Genomic DNA, 20,077 nt, shown 5'->3' with positions numbered 1-20,077 from the left:
ACTAAGTGGATGATTTAGTCAGCACAAACAACAATAAACCCATTCATGATTTTTTTTTCAACTTTGGTAAAGATTTTCTGCAAAAATATTATGCTTATAACACCATCAATATGTTGAAATGTACTTGGAATACCCTGGCTAAAGCCTGTATGATTAGCACTGTGATTGAAAGCTTGTGAAGATTTGAAGGGTGATGACTTTACACTAAATAGCCCTCTACTAACTTAGTTTTTATTTTAAGGGAACAGGGGGACACATGTTAGTCGTAGTGTGCATTCCTGTGCACTGCAACTTGCTGTCATTTCAACTATTTCTTGCCTTGCTGATCTCAATTTAACGAGTTTGGCTTATTATTTTTTCCTTGCTTAATATTAATGATTCTTTTGTGATTAGTTTTTACCTGTACTTTTGTTTCATTCTGGTTTTCATGTATTAATGTACATTTGAAGGATTTTATCCTTCGTAAATAAGATTTATTTTTATTCTTATTCAACTCTACTTCTATTTTTGTGACTTTATTTTATTCTTCAGGTGACAACTACAACAGGTTTAAAATCTAACTGAGTAACTGCGCAGGAATGAGTTTCACACTCACGCGCATGCGCAATACCGCAACAGCCCAGCTGCGCATGATGACGCCACCCAGCAGATGATGACGCTGCCCATTCATTAAATACAAGACAAGCCCGGACACACACCGTCCGACAGCCGGTGGACGAGCGCTGTTTGTTTTGACCTAACCCAGAGGTTCTTGCGGCGGAGTGAAGAAAAAGCAAAACGAAGACAGAGACGATCTTTATGGGATTAAATCCTCGAACACTCATTTTTAAAGCTGTGTGAGTATCGGCGCCAATATATATAAGGAGCTCGGACGAGTTTGTGAGCTGGTTGTTCCTCAAATAAGCATCGCCGTCGGGGTACCTGTCAGAGGAGGACAGTGACGGATATCGTCGCTGACAATGGTCTTGGAGGATGAACTGACCACAGCCGCAGCGACGGGACAAACGGCAGAGGTGAAGTCTCTGCTGCAAAATGGGGCTCCGGTTAACGGGGTGAATAGTTTTGGACGAACCGCTCTACAGGTCAGTGCCTCCCTGAAGCATCTGCGAGAAACAAACAAAACAACAACAAAACAAACAAACAGAAAAAACAGTGATGTCTATTTTATATGCATCTATTGCATTTCGTATACTTTTAGTTGTTTCAGTCTGGTTTCTGTGTACAAATAGTGCACCTCAAAAGCAGACGGGATAACAAGTGGCAGATGAGGCAGCGACAACGCTATAATCTGTACTCCAAAATGGACGGTTATTCAGGAGGGCGAATAAAACTATATATGTATAATTGGGTTTGATAATGTCAGCGGCGTTCTGAGCTGAAACGAAACCGCAGGGAACCTTTGACTTCATCATAACTTTTACCTTATTTAAAGCTGCGACGGGCATTGGTTTCACTCTTAACATTGTGGTCGGACTGTAAAACAGGGAGTATTTACCAGCCGTCGAGACAATCAATCAACCAATCAATGAATGGAATATACACCTTATTCTTATATATATATATATATATATATATATATATATATATGTATACTGACTGCAAATAATTTGTAATATATCCGAGTCATGTAAGATCCAATCCAATATTAAGCGTGTTTCTAAAGTAGACTCTGACAAAGACGGTACTAAATCCTGTTTGGCAAGTTTTGAGCACTTTAAATAACTAACTCGCTGAGTTTGTACTATAGTGTTAACTGTCAAATTATTGTTAAGCGTTGCAGGGCCTACTGTAAAACTAACTGTGGTAAAACAGACGTTTAACAGATGAGGTAAAACAGCATGTAACCTAGAAAACACGGTCGATGCGAGATAAGTCAGTTCCTAGTGCATTTATGTAGAAAATGTGTTTTTAAAGCAAATTATAGAGTACCAATACATAAAAAAAATAAAATTAAGAACAATAGCTAATTTCGTGTGAGTATTTCATTTCTGTCATTTTTAAAAAAAAAAATTATTTATTTTTTTTTTTTTAGCGTTTTGGGCGCACTGCACCATTTTGGCAGATATGCTCCAAATTAAATTTTGCAGTGTATAATTATTGAGCACATGGTGGTTTTCGGTCACCTTAACAGTGTAGACGGGTTTGGCATAGAAAAATGTTTGCAGCGTATCACGGTGTTCAGCCGGTCGACTGAAAGGCGCAAGTCCAACAGCGGGTCACCCTTTTTGTTTGCGTACTAGCGAGAAATCAATGAAAACTAATAAAATGGGATTCATTTCGTTAGATGAATAAATGCGCAGATCATTCCATTTCCCCGCATGTGTCCATTGAGCATTAAATAATTCGCCAGGAACTGTTTGTTTTTGTTTTTAAGCATTTTATTCAGTGTTATAGGCCTTTGCATCAAATAATACATTAATTAAAAACGCCTGGTTCGGTTTTCCTGAAGGTGATGATGATGGGCAGCTCGGAGGTGGCTCAGCTCTTACTGACGAGCGGAGCGGATCCAAACGTTGCGGACAGAAGCACAGGGGCGACCCCGCTGCATGACGCGGCCCGAACGGGCTTCCTGGACACGGTGAAGCTTCTGGTGGAAGCCGGGGCCGACCGGCAGGCCCGGGACAAGGACAACCGTCTCCCGGTTGATTTGGCCAGACAGAACGGCCACACGGATGTTGTTGCTGCCCTGGACACTCTATAACTATGGGCCTGTCTAGAGATGAAATATTATTTAATTCAGTTGGTTCTGATTGAGAACCGTGAATAAGGCCCGAAAGGGCCCTAATTTATATTTATTTTTTATTATTTAACGAGATGCTCATAATATAGTAGGATACAACAGGACTTTTAATGGACTACTTTTAGAAATCGGTTTAGGATGATAAATCTTTTTTAAATAACGTTTTGTAAATGTTCATGAAATGCTTTTTTTTTTTACTGTTCTTCTGAAATATATTTTGCTTAAACTTTTGTTTAATGAAGAAAGCTGATTTAGAAGCCATAACTTGTTGCACATATTTGTTTTATGCACTATTATGAAACCAATACATTGAGATATTATCTCTTTGTATAATTAGTGTTTGCACTTTAATTTAAAAAAAAGTTATCTATGAGTTTGAAACACTGAAGGAGAGAGTAAGCATGCTTCAGGTTGTCACAAAGGTGAATTATTGTCTTTACAACCAAATAAAATAAAGAAATTACTTAAGGATATTCATTACACTGGGGAGTTTTGAACATTGTAGTGCAATTAAAACATGGAACGTATGGACTATGACTCCTGATTGTTTTTAAAAGTGTTTTTGTACGTGCAGGTGAATAACAGCTGAAATGTTTCCTCTTAGCAATTATGCTCTGGACTGGAGCTAAACCATTAAAGTGGCTAGAGATTTGCATTTTCCAGTTTACCTTTAATATGCGGGTCAAATAAAATTGTTTCATCCCTTTATTCAGTAAATGCAGAAACTTATTAGCTGTCATCAGTTTTGGTCTAAGTCCAACAGCATGTGGCCTCATGAACATTTTTAAGCCAGAGACTTGCACTCGGATAGACAAACGACGACAATCTTGTAATTTCTTCATTTCCAGTTTCCTGAACCAGCAGCACGTTCCCCTTTTATGTGTTATAGATGACAGGAACAAAAAGGGTGAAATCTGAATTGGCCTGGAAAAACCTGATCAGTGCAGCTGTGCTCTTGATCATGTCTATCCGCAGTGTGATGACCTTATGTTGTAAACATGGTGAGTTATTTTGTATTTCGGTAGCATATGTATATACCAGAATGACAACATGACTGGGCATCCAAATTGTGAATACAAAGAAAAATGAAAAGAAAAAAGATGTTTATCATAACATTTTCTGTTAGAGGAAAAAAAAATCATATCTTTTAAAAATACAAAAAGTGACAATCACATTTGCAATAATTGACTTAGTTAATAGGTGCCATTCAAGTAAGTTTTACTGCACTAATCTGTTGAACCGTTTATCAGTTTAGCTCACAAGTCAAAAGAGAAACGAATGGAAAATCCTGATTTACAGCATCAACCGGATCAAAGTGACCAAATCTACTAAAAATTATTCAAATTTTCCTTTTTTCTTAAGAAACTCAGCAAAGACCTCAATGTTTTGATTTATACTTTATTCAGATATTTGTTCATGCATGATGGATTGACAGTTCAGCCTACAAAAAAAAGAGGAAATCTAAGTGACTCAGGCATACTGTGCAGCATACAGTGCAATGGAAAGTCAAGGCCAAAGATCGCAAAGATACAAAATGAATTATGCGGTTTACTGAAATATATGGGACAAACATACAAGTTCAATAAATGATTATAAATCTCTACATGAAATGTTTGAGCATGGTTACAAATATGGGTGCAAATTCTACTGCCAACTATATACAAAGTAAGAGCTGAGGATAAGAGTGAAGATCAGAAGATGTAATTTCTAGAAGCAGAAAAACATTCCAAATATTAAGAGTTATGTGGGCATTTAGAATATTGTGGTAAGGACTTTGATCAGTATGTGCTAGACTGCGTTCTATAGGAACTGAAACTAAGACGGACAGTTGAGAGTCAGGACATATAGAAAGTGTAAAGGTTTATAAAATACTAAAAATATAAGTCTGCAACATATCAAGTATAATTTCGAGACTTTTCAAATGCAGTTACCAAAAGGTGGACAAGAAATGACCTGTGAATCAGTTTGAAGAAGTGCTTCGGGATGCGTGTAGAAATTGAGGAGGTGACCTAGTGAGACTCCAGCTAAACAAACAGAGGTGCATTATTCCTGTGAGGCACTTTTCTTGTGATTCACCGATAATGAATCCACAGAGTCAGGGTCCGCCGTCCGTGCTGGGATACGTGCACGTGGTGCCTGGTATTTTTTTTTTTTTCCTTTTCCTCTTTTCTGCTTCATGTCTTCTACGCCCACTCAATGCTTCGGTAGCATTACTGAAGACTGAGCCATATTCTGTAAGAAAAAGAAGAAGAGAGTCGTTAACCTTTCATTTCACACGTTATTCTAGTTTTGGCGATGTGGAAGATGTGGAGTGACTTGTAGAGACGGAACGACGGAATTCCGACGTCTCTAACGTGATCACTTTATCTGACAAATAGTTTCTTAGTAGGTGTAGTAGACAATAAAATAGAAATCCAACAATCGTCACGTGCATGCTGCTGATTCTGTGCAACTGAATCGTTCAGTTACACAAGGTTAAAACACCTGCGACATGGAGTTCAATCAGCAAATAGGTTTCAAACAGCTGGCTCCTATTTAAGGAGATGTTGTATGTGCTGGTTATCACACAGTCCTCTGAAAATCTGTCCCAGGCACTGACTAAAAAGTTGAATGGAAAAGTAAAAGTATATACAGGTGGCGAAAACTATAGGCCAACTAAAATGAGGTCAAGTGCCTCAAAATGGTAACGAGAAAGATGGGAAGAAAATGCAAAAAATGCCATCGGAATCAATCAAATCATAACCGGAATGGAATGTCCTCGATGTTTTGAATACGTTTTTCTCGGTGCATTTGCATGTATGCAAATAAAAGCTATTGGAGGAATTATAAAATTTTCCCACCTTCTATAAACATCCTATTATTTTAAACGCAACTGTACATGTTAAAGTAAAAAAAAAAAAGAAAAAAAAAAAGACAGAAATATCTGTTGCCATTTAAACACTTATTCTACCTATGATTTTAATTACTCTGGGAATTTTAGAAAACTTGCTCAAAATGCATCTAAGGAATGTTTCCGCCATAAAAAATAAAAATAAAACGTGTCTAGCCTCTGTTTTTTAAGCTACACCTTTTTGTTGCTGTACTTGCTTGCAGTTACTTCTACCAACATCTAACATCATAAAGTCTGTCTTACAGACAGAGATTTAAGGGGATTGTGCATTGACATCTTTGGTGGCTGGGTTGGTGAAAATAAACAACAAACGGCAGCAGGAGACAATTTTAAGAATGACCCTGTAAATCAACAAGCAGACGCTGTCGCCAGATGTTAATGACATTTTGTTGGAGTATTACTTTTAAGTTCTTGGTGGTTTGAGTCCAGTCCATCTGGCTGATCTGCGGTATTGCAGTCAGCAGGATGCTGCTGGCTTTGTTTGCGTTCTCCTTCATCGTCTTCAGGACATTATCAACACAGACCTGAAAAACAGGAAGAATGGCAGCAGCGTTACAGCAATGAAAATTTCTCTTCCTCTAAATGTCACTGATCTTCTGCATTCCAAACAAAATCATCAATGTTTTTTTTTTTTTTTTTTGCATGTTGCATGTTTTTGTATCCACTTTTGGTTTGTGGGTTATGTGTTTGAATGCCTGTGTCATAACCCCAAATAAGGTCCTGAAGAAGTGCTGTGAGCCCGATCTAGATTTTATTTTTCTCTCCAGTCTCAATTAAAAAAAAAGGTAAAAATAAAGTCTAACCATTTGAATTTAAGCAAGAAAAAAAAAAAAAAAATCGGAAAAATCATTTTGTTATTTAACACACACAAATGATCTTAATTAATTTAAGTTAGAAGATAGTTTTGGTGCCTAAAATGTAAATCATCAGAATACTGGCTGCACTGTGTTTCATCTTGGTGTGTTTTCCCTTCAGATTGCTTATGCTCAATTTAACTTAGGTCTGGACTTTGACTGTGCCATTTTAACACATTCCAGGACACTCTTTGATCTAAACCATCCCACTGGGGGCTGCATGTTTAGAGTCACTGTCCTTTTGTTCCCTGTTTTCAGCTCCATCCACCTTCTGTTTAACTCTGACCAGCTTCCCTGTTCCTGCTGAAGAAAATCCTCCCTTAAGCATGATACCGCCACCACCATGTTTCACTGTTTGGACGGTGTGGTCAGGGTAATGTGCAGCGTCTGCTATTCGCCAGACAGAGTTTTGCATATCAGGCAAAATGCTCGATTTGGTTTTATCTGATAAAAGCACATTCTTTCACATCTCTGTTTTACTTCCTGCATTGTTTGTGTCATGACTTAATATGGTTTTCTTTCAGTAATGTTTTTTCCCCCTCTTTTATAAATGACATTTGATCACCATTCATCTAGCTTTGACAGCGTTATAAAAACAATAGGAAAATTCTGTCTTGTGGAAATAAAATACAAGCTGTTGCTCAGTATTACAAGCTTTAGAAATATAATTATGATGGGATGTTTACAAATTCTGGTACATTAATATATCAATTTAAATGTGTTTGGAAAGGATCATACAGCTGAAATGCTTTCCGTAAACACCTTCCAGCCTGCCATTTACATATAATTTTGAGAAAGAGAGACAGACAGGTCGGATGTTCTTTTCACTTTTTCAGATACAAATCATTTTTGATTTTCCTTCTTTTAAGTTTTTGTCAATATTTGAAGTAAACTTGTAAAGTTTCACAATTTGAAATCTGCTCACTGCGTATGCAGCATGTGGTAAATAGTTTGACTTGTTCAGCACATTTTTTTAATCTGATGAGGTATAAAAAAATGATTCACACAGTTTTCCTTTCGTTTACACAGCTGCTTTGTGTAAGGTTAAGATTGCATCAGCCTAAGAGTGTACAGGCTGCCAACTACGCAAGTAGCTAATTTTCTCAGGACCGTCACACACTGTACAACTTTTCATGTAGCTGCAGATTTTAAGTCAGTAAGTCAAAAACCAATCTTACGATTGGGTAAATATGTAACTCATGAGTCAATGTGACAAATTAACCACACGTTGATATTCATGACAAATAGATACATTTTTCTTGACACTCTAGTAAACACACAGCTTTTTGGAACAGTTTACTGTCCAAAAACCCGCTAGTGGCTGGAATTGCTCATTTTTAGCCTGTACTATATCAGCTGAGTGGAAACTTTCAAATTACAAGCTGGTTTCTGAACAGTGAATGCATCACATTAATTCATACCAGGTCAGACAGATGACAACTCTCTTCTGAGTGACACTTCATTATTATTCTTTCATCTTTTGAGAAGCGCTTGTCTCACTTCCCATCAGATAGAAACTTCTGAGTTGAATGAAAGAAGAGGTTTGAGTAATTCTGAACCTAACTCTGCTTTCCACTGTGAACTATTGGCTGTTCATTCAGACTGACATATGCGTGGCATCTCCTTTGGTCCCAATATAAAAATTCTGATATATGGTTCATAAAACCTCCATATGGAGTGTTTATAACTAAAACAAATGTTTCAACAATGTAATATAACAAAACCAAGTAACTATGTTACATTCAGTTTTTATATATATAAAAAAAACACGACATAAAACAAATCTGACTTTGCAAAAAGAAACCTTGAAATTGGGCCTCTGTCTCTTTAAGAAGACCCTAAGCTGATCATCTTAAAGAGACAGATTTTACATAATAGCCCCCCTTAACTTGGAAATCACTGGGGGGTTTTCTGTCTTGAAGTAAACAAATATTTTGACAAACTCAGAAATTCTGAGGCATGAAATAGAAACAAAAGTAAGTGAACTATAATATGAATTGTAAGCAGAGTATGCTGTAAATTAGTCACTTTTATTTTATCTGTTAAGATATGTGTAACCCAGATCCTGGAGGAGACACATCTGTGTAACAGTGGGCTGTTTTTAAGAAATACAAGTTGTCCTTTTGGTTGTTGGGTTTTTGTTGTTACTGTTGCTATGACCAGAAAGTAGAAGGGAAAGTGTTTTAGTTTCATTTCTTAAAGAAAAATTGGACGCGCTGAAACTGAAACTGGCAGTTCTGAGCTTTGCAAAACAGAGCGACTAGAATTTGGCCACAATGTGTCTAATTTATGCATCTCTGTTGAGTATAATTTTGTATCCATCTTAGAAAATATCAAATCACAAAGAATGCTCTGGTTGATGAAATCAGCCATTTCATCAACCAGACTTGGAAATATCTAAAAAGGCAAATTACACAATATAAACATGTTTGCTGTTAAAATATTTGTTTTGTTATTAGTATTTTTCTTTTACATTTTAAATGTCTAAAATGCTTCTCCATTCTGTTCGAGACTGCACAAAAACCCTGTTTTTATTTCACACACATTCCAAGTAAAATGTGTCTTACATATCCACGGGTCATATCAGACAACGTCTGAAAATGCCATAAAGTATAAATTACAGTCGGGGATTCTGGTACATCCGTCCTGTTTCTACCTCCTGTAGCCTTCCTCTGTTTTCATGTCATGCTTAATGAATACATTTGTGTTTGTGGTTTTTTTGATAGCATGAAGTCATGACTCATTGTGACTCAACCTCCTCTGGCAGGGCTTCCACCGGAGGCTGGCAGGCCAAGCAGAGTGGGGGTGTGTGGCGTGAGGAGGGAGGGGAGTAAACAGGGAGAGGCCAAGAGGTAGCAGCAGGCCGGGCCGGAGAGAAGAGAGATTGGTGGTGGTGGTGTGGAGGGAGGGGGTGGAAGGATGTGGCGAGTGTTTTGCAACAGGAGGGGGAAGAGGTCAGCTGCAGGAACTCGGAAGTGAAGCTGGATCACTGACAAATAAGCTAAAATTCGCCCACACACAAAACACACGCGCGCGCGCACACACACACACACACACACAGCCACTATCAACCGGTTTTTATAGAGCGGCTGCCACAGGAGACGCCACTCGGAAGCTATAGGAAGCCGCAGGCAAAAACTGTGGATCACTTGGGGCGTAGGGGGAGAGACTTCTGAGAGCTCAATATGATAAGAAAACTTGAAAATGTGATCGAAACTGTGCAAGATGGGAACGTTTGGCAGCACATTACACAAGGAAACACTTTGAGCAATATAAACTTTCTCTGATAACAAAAAGAACTGTAACAGGACGTCAGTCGTGAGCATCCAGTCAATGATTATCATCTTCACTTGCTGTAAAATCATATCCCAGCCTTAAACGCGACAGCTGTCATGGGACACAGGGATATAATTGCAGAATAATTGCTTTATTGCACAACACGGCAGAGGAGAGTCCAAGTAAACCTGTTGACTGACACTGAGTTATCAGAAGAAATCTGCTGAACAGTGAACAGCTGTATGTCATATTTCAGGTTAGTTTCCTTATTACCACTGGTGTAAAGTGACAAAGACTAACCACATAAACCATGTCATCTTACTTGTTTTTTTTCTTCTCTCGTTCTCTGTCTTTCTTTTACTCTTTCCTTTGTTAGACGCAGCAACTACAGTGGAGCAAGTTGTGAGCAAGTTTGGAAAAATAAGGTTTAATGTGATCCCAGAGAAACAGCCCCTCCTCCACATGTTGCTGCACTCTTCCATTCAGCTGCATGAAAGAAGACTACCACAATGCTGCCTTGCTTACAAGACGGAAGGATTGAGCAGTTTGGAAACAATTCTAGCAGACACAGTGTGGAAGCTAATAGAGCAAGTCTTTTCTAATGTACGTGTATTTTTGACCTTTGAAGCTGACAGATTGGGTCCATCACCCTGTTTCTGTCAGTCTGCAGGTGCTGTCTCAGTCCTTCATGGACATTAAAAAGGTGTGACAACCACAACCATTAGTGCTTTATATTTTAATGGGTCAGCAACACTAAAATTTTAAAAAATCGCCCCACAGACACTGCATATTTGAAAAGATGTGTGAGTGAAATTTTTAAGGGAAAGAGAAGTGAAAATCTCTCTGTGCATCACTGAGAAAATTCAAGACTTCACAAATAGGTCAAAATGATATTCATCTGCAAGTCCCATTGTTACTGCTAGCTGCTTAGATGTTTACAGTCAAGTCGGTTATTACAGTACAGCAAAAATGAAAAAAAAAATAAAATAAAATAAATAAATAAATCTGAACCTTGTTATATTTTTTGATTTCCACGAGATAGCCGTCACCAACTGATCAACATCTTCCTCTTATTTAATTTAGCAATGAAACAGCACTCAGCTGTTTCAGGTCTGACTCATGTCAGCAGCGTCTTGGTGCCCGAGTCACTGAATCAGTGGGAACAACAGTTTGTCCTGCCACTCACCGCCTCTTCGTGCTCCTTCCAACAGTCGTAGTCTGTTGCCATTGCGATGCTGGCGTAGCACAGGCCGGCCTCTTTGGCGAGGACCACCTCCGGCACGGTGGTCATGTTGATCACGTCGGCGCCCCACTGTCTGAACATCAGGCTCTCTGCCCGAGAGGAGAAGCGTGGTCCTTCGATGGTCAGCATGGTCCCTCGCACGTGGCACTTGACACCCAGACTGCGCGCCACCTCCACCAGAACCTGTTACAGATAACAGAGCATCTGAGAAAACTGGCCGTTGATGAAGCATTACTGACCTCTGGAAAGGAAAACAGCTCATAGGCAACAGCCATTCTTCTACGGTATTGCCATTAGGGTGATGGCAAGGAGCTCTACCAGCCTTCAGGTCCTGAAGCACGTCATCAGAAATAATTCAAAATACCAGTGGAAACATGCAAAAAAGATGGCATTCAATAATAAGAAAGGTTCGATTGATTATTGAGAAAGGTATAAATAATTTTGGCTGTGCCACGTATTATTGAAATGTAATTTTGTTTTTAAAATTTGTCACTCCTTTTATATCATTCTATTATTTTTTCTTTGTCTGAGAAGCAAGATTCAGGTATACCTGCTCATCATTCTAGGGAGAGGAAGAGTACACCCTGGAGAGGTCAATATAGTCCACAAAAAAAAAAAACACACACGGCAAACACACGCACACACGCAAACACGCACACCTAATTCTTTTTTTAAAAAGTGTATTTTTCTGCTTCAGTCAAGATGTTTTATTTTAGCCTGGCCCCAGAATCTCGCTGCAGTGGAAGGTGACCAGCACATAGTACCTTTTTTTTTATTTTATTTATTTTTTAGACAAACTCACCTCTCTGGTTTTGTTGCAAAAAGGCTCGACCATGGGGATGTGACAGACCCCCGGTGGGCTGGTGGGCTGCCCGTCATACAGCGTCTGAGGCCTCTTGGTCGTCCTGGAGAAGAGAGACTCAAAGTCTTTACTGGAGCCAATTTACAAATGCTGCTCTTTCAAATTCATGTCAAAATCAAGATCAACCACATCAAAGTGGAACATCTTACATTACAATAAAAGATCTCTTTAAAATAATCATCAATTTGAACATTAAACTGAATAGTACATCAGGAATGTATGTGATAATGTTGGGGAAGGTTTACCGTGATAATATTCCGCTAATATTCCAAATAACCAGGTGCTTCATTTTTATAAAGTTAATGTTGCTTTTCCTTGGGTTTTCTGCAGAGAGCAAACAGCATGGTGTCTATTTAAGAAGCTAATATTGAATCCAGTACAATCAGCTTTTTGCAATATGTATTTTTGCACAAATGAATACTGCAAAGTTGATAAAAGCACTAAGAACCACACATCAACACCAATATGCATCGAGTGGTTTCTAATACCGTAGACTTGTACAGTCTATTGTAACACTGATACACTGCTTTCCTCATCTATCCAGGACAATAAAGTGTAGTGATAGAAAAGCAGCAGTTTTTGTTTTATAAATAAAACAAGTGTCCTCTGTGTCAGTGAGCTGAGTCAGCCGTAGCTTCATCCTGTCTCCAATGAGCTCATAATGCAGACAAACGGTGGCAAGCACACAAATAACCTATTGACTTCTCCCAGCGAGCCGAGAACATCAGGCCTTCTGTGGTTCCCCGAAGCCTTCCAGCTGGGTTTTTAGTTATGAAACCCTTGAGCTTTGGAGTCAGTGAAGGTGAAGGAAGAATACATTTTGTTCTCTTCACGTCTTACACTGCGAGTATGAAAACATGTTTTTAGATTTTTATATGGCACTCTTTGTCTAGAAAGGAATACTAAATGAAAGGTCTACAGTAGGGCTGACTGAAAGTGACTTCTTGCTTTCTTGTGTTTTCTCAGAGATCATAGAGTCGTAGCAGCATTATCTTAGACACCCCAAGTATGAACACCTCTGATGCCCTGCCCTCATCTCTTACTCACAACCGTGGCATTGGATGATTAATGTCAGCCTTTAAATACTTTGTGCAAGCTTTGCAAAGCTTCCCGTCAACAGCAACAATTTAGGTGGGACAAAGCGTGAGCCGAGAACAATGCCTGATTATATCAAGAAAACCAGTTATCCTTGGCCTTGCAGTTCGCTTGTATTTAAAGTGCATTTTCCACAATGCATATTTACGAAATATTTCATATATTCCTGATACAACCACAAGGAATTAGCAGTACAAGGCAAACATTACTGAAAGGGCAGTCAGCAATTTACGTTTACGTGTTTGAATGTTAAGAATACTATTTAGGGGTTGTGATGACTTTTTGCAGAATAGAATGGTTACACAAGACATAAATGAAGGAGTCAAAAATAAGAATTGGTTACATATATTTGAATTGATTGTGGACTCCAATTGATCCACACCGGGTCAAAATTATACTCATAAGCTAAAATACATGAATGCATCCCACCAATGTGTGGCTTTCGAACTCAAGAACACTGCAGTAATTGGTAAGCATGGTAGAGGCAGAATCATGCTGAGGGGCGTGCATGTATATACTGACTTTGGCTCCGCGTGGATTAAAGAAAGATCAAACTTCCACACCTACTTCCTATTTTCACTCAAGCTTGTTTATTGAATGATTATTCCACCTGGGAAATAAACACTTCAAAATAAATAAACACAAGCTCAAATTTTAAAAAAAAGTTAGGCCAAGTCATGTATGTAAACTTATATCACTGGAACTACGATCACTGTTCAACTTGTCTGATTAAGACGGTGCCATGCATGGAGTTAATGAGAAGTAAAAATCTGAGGTATAGTCAGGAAAAACCAAACACAGGCTGGCTTCAAAGCAAAATTGCGAGAAGGCATTTACCAAATGTTCCTTAACGGTAAGCGTGTGGTACTTTGAAATGAAGGAATGAAGAGATGTTGCGCATATCTGAAACCTCCCATTATTCCTGCGAGACAGTAGCCGTTAAACATGTACGACGAGTACATTTAATTTTCTAAAAATGCTGCCCGGCCAGTTTGGAGCTGAACGTTAGCTATTTAATCAACCGCAAAGATCTGCGGCCGTCGCCTGAAACGAGAGAATGGAAGAAAAAGGCAAAGTTGAGATTTAGATTTACAGGAACACAGGACACTGGCACAAACAGACAAAGGCATCTGTTTATTAAAAGTTCAGCTTCTGCACGATGAGTTAACGAGATGGGCTGAGCTAAAGCGATGCAATCACATGCGCTGGGACAAGTCCGAGCAAGTCCCAATGTTTAACTTCCTCATTTCGGATGAATAAGTCATGGTGAGGATAGTTCATCTGGTTCCTCAAAACACTCAACAAAACCACAGGCTGAAATGTCGGAGAGCAGGTTATTAAGATCGGCTTGACTCGCCTTGTGCCAACTCACAGGTCACAAGGGCGGTGATTCAAATAGGAACTCGGAAAATGTACAGCCATGTCTTGGAAGACGGTGTGCTCTCGTCTAAACTGGCTGTCTTTTCAATGTTTGGAGAAAAAAAAAGAAAAGAATAGCGGAGCGCTCGCCTCGAGGCGAGAAACAGCTGAGGAAGAAATTCTTAGCCACAAGACAAAGATCTTTATTTTTTTACCATCAGTGGCAGCAATCTGAACATGTGAGACAAAACACCTGAAGAAGAGAAGCAAAAAATGCCTGTGTATTCCACCACCATTTTTTTCTTTTATTTATATTTTATTACTAATGTTCTCTGAAAAAAACTCAAGAGTCCTTCCTAAAAGCAAAGATGTTAAAACCGGGACTGCATGAAATCAGAAAAAACCCACATCTAGACTATTTTACTTAATCACAATGTCCCACCACTCTCTGCCAAAAATATTATCATCCATGCGTTAATTTGCTGTGCTGCTGTAATGTATCTCAAGATTAACTTACACACAGACGGACTTCACTTACCGTACTAGGCATAGGACTTCTGAGGGGAACTGGAGTTGATTTAGGGGAATCGCAGTAAAATGCGACTCAATAAAGATCAGCACCACACTTTTCAGATTTTTTTTTTTTTTTTTGATAAAAACTACAAAATAGACACCCCCACTCATTGTTTTCCTTCCACTTAAAAAAGTCTGTGCTCAAATCTGGATAAAACGCAGACATTTGTGGCTGTGACGTGAGAACATGTTCAAAGGTTCCAGAGGTATGAATACTTTTGCACCGAACTGAACGTCCAATATAATTTCCTCTCACTTCAATAAGCATTACATGTCAAAACACTGAACACTGCACTTGGCGCAAAAACTCTTCACAGGTTAGAGATTAGAAGTTCACCTGTTTACCTCCTGAAACTACCTTTAAGCTGATCCACAGTCGGTTATGTTACCATGCCAACTAAATGCTGATTCAGTCTGACCTCATCCTGACCTTGGGCTGAAAAATCCTCTCACATACGTACGGTTCTGCTTCTTCAATGTCAGCTCAAGTCTGGATATTTGTGAAGCATTTTTACAAAGTCATCCTGGTTGCTAATTATCAGTATTAGACAGGAACAAAAATGCAACAAAGTCGACCAACAGGCTCTGCTGTAATTTTAGCGGCAGTTATTTAATATAAACAGCCCAAATGAAGACCACAAAAGTCCACACCAAGTATTGAAAAAAACCCCTAAACATCCATTCGTAGACGTTCAACAAACACGGACATTTCATCCTCCTCTTAACTAACTGCCAAACCAAACACACAGACCAAGAAGACGTTAAACAGGTTTGTCAAATTACAAATCAACTTATTGTGTATAAACACTCGATGTGAACCGACAGCAGAAATTCTCATGCAAGAACAAAATCTCACTGAATGAATGTAGAGCAGGGGTCACCAACTCCAGTCCTCTAGGGCTACCATCCTGCAACTTTTAGATTCACCTCTGCTCCAAAATGTCTGAGTTCCCTCACCAGCATTCATTCCTCTCTGCAATAGGCTGGAAACGAGCAGTTTATTTGATCCAGGTGTGTTTGAGCAGAGACGCATCTAAAAGTTACAGGATGGTAGCCCTCGAGGACTGGAGTTGGTGACCCCTGATGTAGAGACTCATGGAAAAAAACAAAACAAAGAAAAAAAACAAAAAACAGGAATACATAGAAGTATCTCTGTCCCAAAAGTTAAGACGATTATTTTAGTAGTCTCCTCGCTGAAACATCACGCTTTCAATTTGTTTTCTCTTTAGCTTTTCACTTTTACTTCAGCAAACTGCTACAAAAATTACTCTGCAGAAGTCTTCAGTTTTTTTTTTTTCCCCCCACAAAGCAGGGCAGAAGGCAAACACTGCTTTTCTCACATCACACCAAACATTCTGAAAAAAATCTTCCTTCCTTCCTGACACGGATATCCGAACACTTTGAAAGTTAACACAGATTCTACTCTAACATGATCCTAGTGTCTAAACAAAACATCAGCTGATGTCAAGTCAAAGGGGTTCATTCATAAACAAGAACACCCGGTTAGCTAGTCACACTTCACTTGTTCTACTTCATATCACACTTGTGTGTAAAAACAGTGCTTGAGAAGAATGAGGGTTGGTTTAGAAAAAGATATTTAAATATATAACCCAATTAACCCAAATTTGGCTTACACCATGGCTTACGTCTCTATTTAGCGTCAAAACAACTCCAGTGCTCTGAACATCAAGTAGCATAAAGCTAATTAAAAACAGCTTACAGTACAATCTCTGCTCATAAAAACGGTATAAATGCTGGTGCATTACAGGTTCAGGTTGTACCTAGTTATTATTTATCATCATTATTTACAGAAGACATTCTGAGTGACTTCAGCTTCTGGTGCTAACAATAATAATGGTGACGTCAATGCTGACGTTAAACTGGTAACCGTTATTAATGTGCACACAACAACAACGAGACAAAAATGTTCACAGGTATAAGATGACAAGAATGAACAAGTGTTGATATTTTGTGGAAGTTTGAAGTACGTCAAACTTAATGGCTTAACAATGTTTCTAAAATGCAAATTGGGATTGAAACAAGTTGGCAGTTGGGCAAAACTCATTAAAATATAGTTAGAAATGCTCTTTACTCCAAGTGCTGCTGTCTTTTTTATGTAAGAGCTATGCTTCTTATTGAAGGAAATCTTGATAAAATCATAATTTTAATCTATAAAATTTTGTGGATTTTTTTTTTTACATTTGAAATAACACCTGTTATTTCAAATAACAAGTGTATTGCAGTATGTTTTCATCGTGACAATGCCTGAAGCATTTCCCCAACATTTACAATAGTATCATGAATTTCCACATCTTGACAACAGAGTGCAAGAGAGAAAGTCTTCAAGGGTTCTTTTAGCCAGCTGTAAGAAGCAGCAGGTGGGCGAGGTGATGAGTCAATCTACGGCCCATTCACCCGTAGAACCCTCTGGCCACTGAAATCTTCCCCGAGAAGGATCTTAAAATTGAACATTAACCTCCAGGAAAGTTTTGATGCAACATTTAAGTTGTTTTGAAACCAACACTTTTTCCAATCTTGGCATCACTTCATACTGGTAAGCGGCTACCGTCTCGAGGAGTCGGGAATCAGTTGATCAAAGCACGTGCATGGCACACGTCGCTGACCTGTCGATGAACTGATCTATGATGACGATGTCACCGGGCTGAATCTCTTCCCTCAGGGAGCCACAAGCCGTGGTTACCACCAGATGAGTGCAGCCCTCTTCTCTTAGAGCCCAGATGTTGGCCTGGTAGTTCACATTCGACGGCATTATGGTGTGCTGTCTCCCGTGTCTACGTTTGGCAAAATTCACAATGTCATTTTATACATTGTGAAAATGTATAAAAAGTGTTAAGCCCTTTTTCCAGTGTTGGAAAAAGGGCTCAAAAGCCCATGAACGGCTTGGCCCTTTTCCCAAGGCGCACTGACACCACAGGAGAGCTTACCTCGCGAGGAGCACACATTCCACATTTTTAATCTTTCCCAGTATCAAAGCATCTGAGGGCTGTTCAAGCAAAACAGGGAAATCTTTCAGAATACACCGCGAAGCCAAAACAGAGCACATGAAATGCTTACTCTTTACACCACAGAGTGCGCTTTGGAACAAACAACTTGCCTTTCCATATGGTGTGTCAACATAACGCTCTGTTCTTCCTTCCAGAATATCTGGATCATCAAGACCTGACCCACCGATGATTCCTATCTAAAAAGAAAACAAGGTAAAAAGTCACAAAGATATGAGCTGTGTTTTGAATTAATTTTGGTGGTTGCATCCAGCCGCAATGGTTTGTCTTTGTTTGCACTTTAATACACTTTACATAAAGAAACAAAGAACTCCACCTGCCAATGCAAATTTATGGTGTACCCTGGAAAAGGAAACACACCTCAGAAGCAGCAATGCGACCACCAGATTGATTGATTGATACAAGCTTAGTTCGACAACAACGACTCTGTCTTGCAAATTTCTGTGTGTGACGACTGGCTCCATCCCAACTGTGAAATGAAAACTATGTATGCCTAACATATATCATCTACTGTACATCTTTGGGTATCTCCACAGCACACTGTCAAAAAATATGTTGTTTTTTTTTAAAGCACACAGACAGAAAAAGCCTTGCTAGCTCTCTGTTAAGATTAATTGTAGGCTAGTAAAATCAACAGAGACAATGGCTAATGTCATCAGGTTGCATTAATAGCACAAATGTTGATTTGCATATGTCATGCAATGGACTTAACCTGATGTGTCTGAGACAGGGTTTCAGTCATATCAGGCAGCAACCTGACAATCAGGTTGCTACTAAAGCAACCTGATTGTCAGGTTTTATTAAATGTCTGAGACTGGGTTTGGCTCAAAGGACCCCAGCGTTATGGAGGATGCTGCTGTTGATGCTAAAGTGGAAGCAAACAGTGACAATGACTGGAAACATATTCAGAACTTTTACTGGTACAAATTGGTTTACTAGATAGATACAGAAACCAGAAATCCAAAAGTTCTGTTTTGATGGAATCACAGTTTAGGGAAAGTGGAATGGCAGGAGTTCATATTCCTTTATCCAAAGTAAACTTCTGACTGCTACGTGGCAGAGGTTTGTTTGTTTGTTTTTTTCTTAGTTTTTCCCCTCCAGTGTAACCTGGAATGAAGTAAACTGTTCTACATGTGCTGATAGAGTGTAGTTAACTGAATGCATTGAGCAGACATACCAACCTTCCTTGAAATGATCATAAAAGATTTTTGATCATGAACTCAGGCCACTGCAGTCTGTTTTAGTTCTCTTCATAAACCTATTTCGTTGTAGTGTTTGACTAGGACACATGTCCCCGTCAGTCAGTCAATAAGCGTGGCGACAACAGCAGGGTGCGCTCAGGCGGCCACGTGTTTAGGTAGGGTTAAAATTCTGATGAAAAATAAACACATTTTATTGCCAGAATTAAAGCCTCCGAGTTCCCACAGATATGCTTAGCTAAGTGTTAAAGTCAAGTTACTGTGTAAAGTAGCTTAGTTACAATGCTAACGTCAAGACAATGTTTGTTCCTTCACTTCTAGGTTTGATATAGATTATATGGCTTAGTCCCCCTCCTTTCAGCGAGCTCAGCCACGTAACGTTCAGTAGCAGCTAACAATGCTCGCAATGTAGCATGAAACGATAGTTAATACCTTTACGGGCACGGAGGACGCCATTACAGTTATCTTCTTGCAAGAAAAAGTGGAGGGTTTGGTCAAATAGAGGAAGCTTCACCATGAACATCCGTCCGCACTGTGAAGCGCCAGTATTTCTCTTCCTGCTCGGTCATTTGAAAAATAAAAGCACTGCGAAAAATAAAAATAAAAATCTCCGACTGTTAGAATGTCAATTATTTCCTTTACAAGCCTAACTTTTGTTATTTATCGCTTAGAAAAAGGTAAGAGGTGAGGAAGAGTCTGGAAAATGAATGAACGCAGAAACTCAGCACACGTCTGCAACTTAAATCTAACTATCTGTAATATAAATAAATATGCAAAATTTGTTTTAATATATTTATGGGGTTTTTGTATCATCAACGTCATACTAGTTTCAATACTACGTGTGTCTTTGAGGGATATAGTTTTCACCTTTTGTTTTATTTAAGACCTCTAAAAGGTCATATCGTTCATATGTAAAAACCAGCAATTGTCTTTTAAAAAATCATATTAATTTAACCAAAAAAA

General features: G+C 38.9%; 2 protein-coding genes across 3 annotated transcripts; one reads left to right on the top strand and one right to left on the bottom strand.

Annotated features, from left to right (window-relative positions):
* Nucleotides 1-659: 659 nt before the first annotated feature.
* On the top strand, nt 660-3,395 carry cdkn2a/b (cyclin-dependent kinase inhibitor 2A/B (p15, inhibits CDK4)). Its single transcript, XM_007567265.2, has 2 exons — nt 660-1,082; nt 2,450-3,395. The coding sequence occupies exons 1-2, from the start codon at nt 960-962 to the stop codon at nt 2,699-2,701; spliced, it is 375 nt and encodes a 124-aa protein (XP_007567327.1). The 5' UTR covers nt 660-959; the 3' UTR covers nt 2,702-3,395.
* Nucleotides 3,396-4,123: 728 nt separating this feature from the next.
* mtap (methylthioadenosine phosphorylase) lies at nt 4,124-19,675 on the bottom strand. 2 transcript variants are annotated; one of them, XM_016679275.1, is made up of 9 exons: nt 19,547-19,661; nt 19,097-19,286; nt 18,008-18,094; nt 17,838-17,896; nt 17,517-17,684; nt 11,806-11,908; nt 10,947-11,186; nt 6,032-6,154; nt 4,124-4,972 (listed from the first exon to the last, which is right to left on the bottom strand). In XM_016679275.1, the coding sequence occupies exons 2-9, from the start codon at nt 19,112-19,114 to the stop codon at nt 4,934-4,936; spliced, it is 837 nt and encodes a 278-aa protein (XP_016534761.1). In that variant the 5' UTR covers nt 19,115-19,286; nt 19,547-19,661; the 3' UTR covers nt 4,124-4,933. The 2 variants fall into 2 exon arrangements, with proteins under 2 accessions (XP_016534761.1, XP_007567325.1); XM_007567263.2 differs by lacking the exon at nt 19,097-19,286 and having other exon boundaries at nt 19,547-19,675.
* Nucleotides 19,676-20,077: the final 402 nt, after the last annotated feature.

Source organism: Poecilia formosa, unplaced genomic scaffold, assembly GCF_000485575.1.
Source record: "Poecilia formosa unplaced genomic scaffold, Poecilia_formosa-5.1.2 Scaffold206, whole genome shotgun sequence".
In the NCBI taxonomy this organism is placed as follows: Eukaryota; Metazoa; Chordata; class Actinopteri; order Cyprinodontiformes; family Poeciliidae; genus Poecilia; species Poecilia formosa.
This window is presented reverse-complemented; position numbering and strand designations above follow the sequence as displayed.